Raw genomic sequence first — 7,931 nt, 5'->3', positions numbered from 1 at the left:
GAAGAAGAAAAAAGCAATATGTTGTCCACTAGGGATAAAACTATTTTATTGCCGTCAAAGATCTACCATGTGACCAAAATCGATAGAAAATGATTGAATAGAAAATTCCAAAATTTAACACCAGGAGAAATTGGCTAATAATAAAAGTTGAGAGATAATTGGCCAAAATTAAAATTCATGAGGAAAATTAGCAACTCCTTACAAGTTTGGGAGGAAATCGGAAAATACCTCTTTATAAATTAATACATATACGTAGTGCCAACCACTTGGGTTAATCCAATGATGAAGGTGAGTTGAATGGTGGACAAGAATAGGTTAGGTTTAGAAACCAAACGTATCAACTATTGGCTCGGGGGAAACATGTCAATTATTGCATGGGTTACACGAATCTTTCATCCATCTTTTTTTGGTAATAACTAGCAAAACTGCCCGCGCGTTGCTGCGGGACTTGAATGCACAAATGTTAACTACACGAACTAATAAAAAGAATAGATGAGTGAAAGGTAAAAAGATAAGGTTGTTTTTGTTTTTGCAGTTATTCTTCCAAGCATAAATGTTGAAAGCAACAAAGATGCAATATGCTTGTTTTCATTAGTTACAGAAAGAGGACACACATATTTTGCCCCTGTAGTTATAATGACAAAATAGATGACCTGCAGTCTAAGCATCTGTTTAAGTAGTTACAAAAAAGAAAGCCAAATGTTCAAAGGAATAAAGATGCAGGATGCAGTTTTCCATTAGTTACAAAAGGAAGATGCAGTCCACACATATTTTGTCCCTATAGTTAAGGTGACAAAATACATGCCCTGCAGCCTAGAAACCTGTTTAAGCAGTTACAAAAAGCTCAAAAAAATGTTTTGACTAAGTTTTCAGCTACACATGTTTTAAAGGCAAAAAACTGCAGAGTAACTTTGTAGCAATTCATCACGGAGAATGTAGTCATTCACTTTTTTGGTGGGCGAACATCTTGAGCACTATAATAAAAAACATGAATCATAGTTTAGTAAACATTGGTATAACAGATGTTATGTAGGTGTGCATGCAAAAAATAAATTGTAATTTACCTATCCTTGGTTTTTTTGGTTTGAGACTTTGTTTTGAGCGCAGCTATCGGTTCTTTATCGGCGGGCTCAATCTTAGGGACAACCAGTTTGTGGAATTCTCTGGCAATTCTAGCAGAATTGGTTACCTCTATTTGCTCGGTGCGAGTTTTTTTGCTGTGAATGAAGGTAGAATTTATAAGGTCTGAGAGAATTGTGATAGGTATGAAAAAAGGAGTCAAAAGACTGGAGCAAAAATATTGGCTAACAATTTTTATATCAACAGCATAATACATATGTTCACCCAAGATAAGCAAGTATATTTATTAAAACTTACACATAAGATGATAACTGAAAGGAAAACTTAACCTGTCTGGTTTGTCTGCTTGATCAATGAACAATGGTCTCTTTGAAGTTTTGAGAGGTACAACCGATTGGGGATGGTGATCTGGCCGCTGGGAAGGTGTCACTGGGGCAGGAGTCGCTTCAGTTATAATTTGTTTTCCTGCAGTGGCAGTAGGCGTTTGTGGGTCGATTGAGGCAATTGCTGTGTTCAAGGGCAGCTGATCTTGAAGCAATCCATAAATGATGAAGTCTGTCTTCCTAAAATCACTGTTTTGATTGCCAAAAGATAGCAAAAATCTTTTTGTCTCGCCCACCAATTTTTTTAGAGGTGGTGGCACCATGAAGGGATCGTCATATCCGTCTTCTATTACCAAAGTGTGGCAAGAAACATGAAGTATCTTTTCAGCGTTCCTTCCTAACATGAGGAAATTGTGCTGATTTGTGCTATCTTCCACTATAAGATTGATTTTGAACCTAAGGAAGAGTTATATATTTTCAGGTTAGGCATTTATCACTACCATTAACATTCTGAAAGTATAGATTGCCAAAAGCATCAAGTCAACAAATTTAACCAGATACCACATAATGGGTGTAAGAATGCTAATGATCACAAAATCCAAAACGAAAAAAAAAAAACCAATATAACTAAACTATTTTTAAGTAAAATAGCACAGGAACCATATGATAGCCACAAAAACATCATCAATCATAAATTTTATAATTGCAAGAAATTTAAAAATGACTAAGCAGCTTAATACAACAGTTAGATGTAAAATAGGTGTAAAAGAAATTACCATGGTTCAGGTAACCTGTTTAATGAACCATGTTCATTGCACTGAAATGCTCCGGAAGTTTTTTTGACAGCTTTATGGCAGAATGGGCACGACTTGTACCACCAACCTCTACTCAAATCAAATCCAATGACAGTCGCTTTGCATTCAAAACTTACATTCTGTTATGGAATCACACAATTTTAAAATAATGAAATACATTTAATCATCGTCTTGTAAACATGAAATATAAATGAATATAGAAGAAAGCAAGATATAGCTAAGTATGAAGCAGTTATAAAATTTATTATTAAAAAGATGTGATTTTTCTTAATAAGTAGGTGATAAGAGACTAACTTTGTGCAAAGCAGGATCAAATAGAAGGAGCTCATCAATTGTTTTGGACTCAAAATTAGGACTAACAGCACGGTCTGCATACATTTCCGCTGAGGTGCGTAAGGTTTGAACAGGTGATTTCAGATCCTTAAACCTTTGTCATGAATGTTTAGGTTGAGAAAGACAAATTGAAGAAATATAAACAGCAAAGTTATTAAAGGAAGGTTGTCGATTTACTTTTGTTTGTATTGGGTGAGCTGTGGAATCTCTGGATTGAAAATACAAACAGTTGATCCAGTGCTTCCAAGAACAGGGTTTCCTATATATAAAACATAAGAATGAGCAATAGATGGTTTAAGCAGCTAAATAAAGGACGTTGAGGTACAACCTCGGTATTCTTTGACTTTGAGGCTTGTTACAGCAAGGAAGATAGGTGGTGGAAGGGACTTTATTCCACTGTCCTCAAAAGTTGTTGCAGCTTCTCCCCATAAGGTGATCCTAATCGTTTCGCCCCTGTAAGTTTAAAAATATGTGATGTTTTATGTCATTAATATGACGTTTTATGTGCGTAATTTTAACTTAACGCATAGGAATGACCTGATGTCTTGCAAGTTAAGATTCCTCTTCTTCGCAATTCTTGAGCTTTGGACAGTCACGTCTTCAATCGGCTGCACAGCCGTTAAATGACCAAACACATCTACAAACAATATTTAGCTGTTAAATAACCAAACACATCTATGAATAATATTTAGCGGTGAAAATTATTGCGCACCAAAGGCAATGAATAAATTATAATGATGATTTTAGATGTTAGTGCAACACGCAAAACCAAATTTGTTACCTGTAAGTTCAACATCGTTGTTGATTCTCTTATGAAGTTGATCAAGGTCAATCAAATTGAACCATTGCTTTGGGATCTCCTGATTTGTTTTGTGAATTGGAACGAATGTGGTTCTCCTATTTAATTCAAGCGCCGCAGGATGAGGGACAACTTTGCTCGATGTCCTGTTGTGAACAACACGAAATTTAGTGATCTCGTATGCATCGCCGACTGTCAGAAGGTCCAAAAAAAATTGAATGTCTCGAGCATTCACAGTCGCGTGAACTGCATCCCCCTGTTAGAAGGAGAAAATTAAAATAATATAGATTATTAAATGTGCGGGAGAACATTTAATACATGCGGTTTAAGAAGCTAAAAAACAGTGAGGATAGAACAATTCTGTTCACAGAGGCGGCATTTAAGATAATACACCATAATAGTAAAGATTACTTTATGAATTGAAATGATAGCAAGTGAAGCAAACTTATAAATAAAGTTTGAATTAAATTTTTGTGAGTAAAAAAAAGAAACAAAACAAATTAAGAAAAAGAAGAATTGATTGTCTCTACTTAGTTTTGTTTACACATGCAAAAAAAATTGTTTCAGCAGAATTACATATAATCTTTGTAGTGAAATGCAAGGAGAGGAAAAGTGTCAACAACAGAGTCTAAAATTTGGTTTTCTAAGAACAAAATTTATTGCATCACATGGCATTATATGGAGAAGATGGAATTTTGATTTCTTTTGGATTTGCATGAATGTAGTGGCTCAGTTTAAAAATTGATATCAAGGCCCATGATTGAATCCAATAGAACAATTAACCACACAAACATTAATCATGTGGAAGTGATGTATAATTCGGCAATGAATTGCATAGAGCAATCAGTTCCCAAACTTTAGAGAATGTTTGACCACAAAATTTGTTGTACCAAGAACACAGCATGCACACTTGGATACATAAAAAACATAAGCATCTTACGATAACGAAAAAGAGGAAATATTCTCACCTGTTTATCAACAAACACACAATCAAGACTTTGTGGCTGAGGGTCATCTTCGATGGTTTTTGTGATCCACATCCTGCAAACCCTGATTTGGAGCTTGTTTGCTGGCTGGTATGGTATTAGAGAATGAAGCGACATCATCTCGATCAATCTAGATAGAAAAAAATGGAGAAGCAAATTAAATTGAAAAGTTAATGAGCTAATTTATCAAAGTAACGGCACAGTCATGTTTAGAAAAATAAACAAAATGACAAAATAACAATGCAAACTTATAGCTTCATGTAAATGTTTTAAAACATTTTTATGAACTATGTTTTTTGTATAACCATAAGGTATGTCGGAATCATGAGTAATATATGGGGAAGATAAAAATTTTCAACTTTTCTTTAGTTAATCCGTCCCTTTTTTTATTAACTATAAATGGTTTTCAATTTTACGTATACTCTTACATATGCTGCAGTCCTTGAAAGGTGGCTTCTTGCTTGTTTAATACTAAAAAACAAAATTATACAAAACACATTGAATCTAAACCTTGACTGTGTCTTCAATGGACATCTAACTACGAAATTGAGCTAAGAGGATGAAAAAAATGGCGATCTTATTCTTACCCATGAAAGTTCTCCCAGTACTTTTGTTACCTATCAATTCAGTTATGTTCACAACTCTAAGTTCAGTTGCGACAGTATCGCTGCTCCCCCAGTCATAAAAATAAACTTATAAACAATATTAAGCAGCACTATTTAAGAATCTAAAAACATCCCAAACTAACTACACAGATAGGACAGACACTGAAACATGTAGACATGCAACACAAAATCTGTAATTAGATACCAATCAGAAAATGGCAAAACAAAATTCCTAATCTAACTATCCCTATACTAACAGCCCATCCAAGCAAATACAATTATAATGGGGTTTTAGAACAAATAAACCAATCATCCAATTCGAATGGTGTTTCGAACAAATACAACAACCATTCAATTGGAACGGGTTTGGTACAAATACATGCTCAATTATCTCAAGCTTTCATAAATAGAGACATACAGATACATGCACAAAATAGAAAGAAGCCTAGTTCCATTCTAAGCTTAAACGACCAAATGGATGCTTAGTTATTTCAATCTTGACATAAACGGACAGATACAGATACGCAGACTAAATAGGAAGAAACTTAGTTCCAAAATAAGCTCAAACGACAAAAATTGAATTATATATTTAAATTCCAAACATGAAAGCTTCACAAATATAAATAAAAAAAGGTAGATAGCTTATTAGGTTTTGAATAAAAGCGATTGCGTATAATTATATACCTCAAAACGGCATAGAACCAGCTTCTTCTTGCAACGATCCAAATTTCTGAAATCTGCAAACAAAGTAAATCCGTTAACAACTCAGAGAGTTTCAAATTTAAAGACCAAATGTAATGAAATTTTAGCTAAATGACCAAAAGACACACCAAAAAAAAAATAACAATTTACAAACATTTTTTACCAACAGAACTAATTTGGTTCAATAAAGAATACGAAAGGTTAAGGCCTAAGTCAAATGTTGAGTAAACTGCAAGAGGCCTCGGCCAAGGCCATAATGAACTGGAAATTGACAGGAAGATTAACTTTTATTATGTTTCTTTCCTCATGTAAAGGAAACAGGATGACTAAGTCAAGCTCTTTATCTTCTTCCACTACCCTTAATGTGGTCAAATAAGCAGGACAATAGTAGCAAATGGATATGAGTTTACATGGCAAGTATGTCAGCAATTTTTATTCACATTAGTATAAGTCTTACAGAGCTATAATAATGCAGTCATGAGCTTCGAATCATTGGCATTTGAATTATAAGGATTCATAATTTCACTTTTAAGATAATATTAACTGTTTACAAAATTAGAAGCAACTGATGGCATAGCATACCGGCTTCAAGTATGCTAAAGTTAGACATAATCTCGGCAAAGAAATATTGCTTAGTAGAAATAAACAGAGTAGATAATTTGTTTGTGCTGAATTTGCAAGTGCTATTAAACTATCAATGATCAGAAGAGAGCAAATGGTGAAAAAGAAACTGAAGAACAAAAAAACAATGATGGATTTGAACACATAGAGAAGAAACTTGTTCCAAAATTATACTACCTAGCAACAGAGGAGCAAAACAATAAATAAAACAGTCTTCAAACATTCTTATCGCACAAATACAGAAGCAACAAAACATGGAGAAACAACCTAGCAAGAGAGGGATATTCAAAGAAACAACCTAGCAAGAGAGGGAGATTCAAAGGATGTAAAGCAGAAAAGGAACCTCAATTCGACTTGCTGAGAAGGAAACAGCAGCAAAGCATAAAGAAAACAGAAATGCGAACAGTGCGACACCCTAAGTTTAAAAGACACGAACCTGACTGTAACAATGTACCAAACAGTGCACTAAACAGATCTATCTTGCTAATACCCAACTAAGCAGGTTATAAACATCCATTACAATTTTATTGAAACAAAAAAAATGTCAATCACAGTTTTAACAAAGGTAATGGGAAACAAACAACAAACAATGATTTCTCAACAGTATTTTACCTGTTGAATCAGAGGACAAAACTGAAAACCCTCTCCTCTCCCATACCTCTCTCAGACATCCTCTGTTCACCAACCCCGTGGGGTAACTCGTTAACCTCAAAAAACGCATGTTGCTCTCTGCTCTCTCTCTTTCTCCTTCCCCACTCATGAAATCGAGGATCTGCAGCAATGACACTGAGATCCCCAGTCCTCCCTCTCCCTCTCTCTCTCGCTGTGTCTCTCTCTCTTTCTATCGGAGGCATGGCCTCCCATCCCCGAAAAGCTCAGTGAATGACAGCAAACGTAAACCCACCGCAATCTGTCACAAACAAACAGGATAAAATTACCCTTCTAACCCAGCCCCAATATGAGGCAAAACCTTACAGCTTTGTTGTAAATAGTGTGAAATCGAGTGGCTCCTTGCTAAACAATATGGACAAATTTACTCTCTGAACTTTTGAGAATTAGCAACCTAACCCAGTCGATTGAAAGGTGTAGCAGCATGTAGTTGAGCCGAAATAGGAGAAAAGAAAGGAGCCGGTTTTAAAAAAAATCAATCTTCAATGTCAAAGAGGTCAACATCAGATCTGGTATTGTCCTTCTTCTGGTTTTTGTGGATGACATTGCTTTCTCTAGTATTGTTTGTTTTATTTGTATTTTTTTTAGTTATATTTAATTTATGTTTATATTGGGAGGTATCTTTAAGGTTTAATAGAATAGATGAGTGGATAAGGTTTTTCAACTTTTAAATTGTTTTGTTATCACAAAGTGCTAAACTAATCTTATTAAATTAAGGAGTCGGCAAACCACTTACAAAATAATGGACTCAAGGAATAAAAAACAAAAACTGGTCCATTTCCCACTTTCCTAACCCATCTACCCCTAGCTGCAGTAAAATAAAAATTTATTTGCTTGTGCTTTTCTTGCAGCTGCTAAGTTATCAAAAGTGTAAAGGAAGCGCTTCGAAAATTTAATACAACGGAAAAAATTTAGTTGTTGCAATTTAACACCGTCAGATTCCAGGGAAATCATATTATTTTAATAACTCTCAATTTTAACACCGTCGTGTGTATTTT

At 34.7% G+C, this 7,931-nt stretch overlaps 1 protein-coding gene across 9 annotated transcripts in view; it reads right to left on the bottom strand.

Moving 5' to 3' along the window:
- Positions 1-414: 414 nt before the first annotated feature.
- LOC103449955 (replication protein A 70 kDa DNA-binding subunit B) overlaps positions 415-7,931 on the bottom strand; it is a 28,634-nt gene continuing 21,117 nt past the window's right edge. For 5 of the 9 annotated variants that reach the window (XM_070818768.1, XM_070818769.1, XM_070818772.1 and 2 more), the window contains 11 exons: positions 5,626-5,678; positions 4,319-4,466; positions 3,333-3,606; positions 3,089-3,188; positions 2,880-3,004; positions 2,729-2,810; positions 2,513-2,645; positions 2,180-2,337; positions 1,410-1,859; positions 1,065-1,217; positions 571-974 (listed from right to left, as the gene is read on the bottom strand). In XM_070818768.1, the coding sequence (XP_070674869.1) occupies positions 944-974; positions 1,065-1,217; positions 1,410-1,859; positions 2,180-2,337; positions 2,513-2,645; positions 2,729-2,810; positions 2,880-3,004; positions 3,089-3,188; positions 3,333-3,606; positions 4,319-4,466; positions 5,626-5,678 (1,707 nt within the window). In that variant the 3' untranslated portion in view covers positions 571-943. Of the gene's footprint in view, positions 477-570; positions 975-1,064; positions 1,218-1,409; positions 1,860-2,179; positions 2,338-2,512; positions 2,646-2,728; positions 2,811-2,879; positions 3,005-3,088; positions 3,189-3,332; positions 3,607-4,318; positions 4,467-5,625; positions 5,679-6,876; positions 7,475-7,931 lie in introns of those variants that run through there. The other 4 variants (XM_070818774.1, XM_029098661.2, XM_070818771.1 and 1 more) reach the window with 4 other exon arrangements.

The sequence above is a fragment of the Malus domestica genome, chromosome 03 (assembly GCF_042453785.1).
Source record: "Malus domestica chromosome 03, GDT2T_hap1".
Taxonomy (NCBI): domain Eukaryota; kingdom Viridiplantae; phylum Streptophyta; class Magnoliopsida; order Rosales; family Rosaceae; genus Malus; species Malus domestica.
Note: the sequence above shows the minus strand (reverse complement) of the source record. Positions and strands in the feature narration are given on the sequence as shown.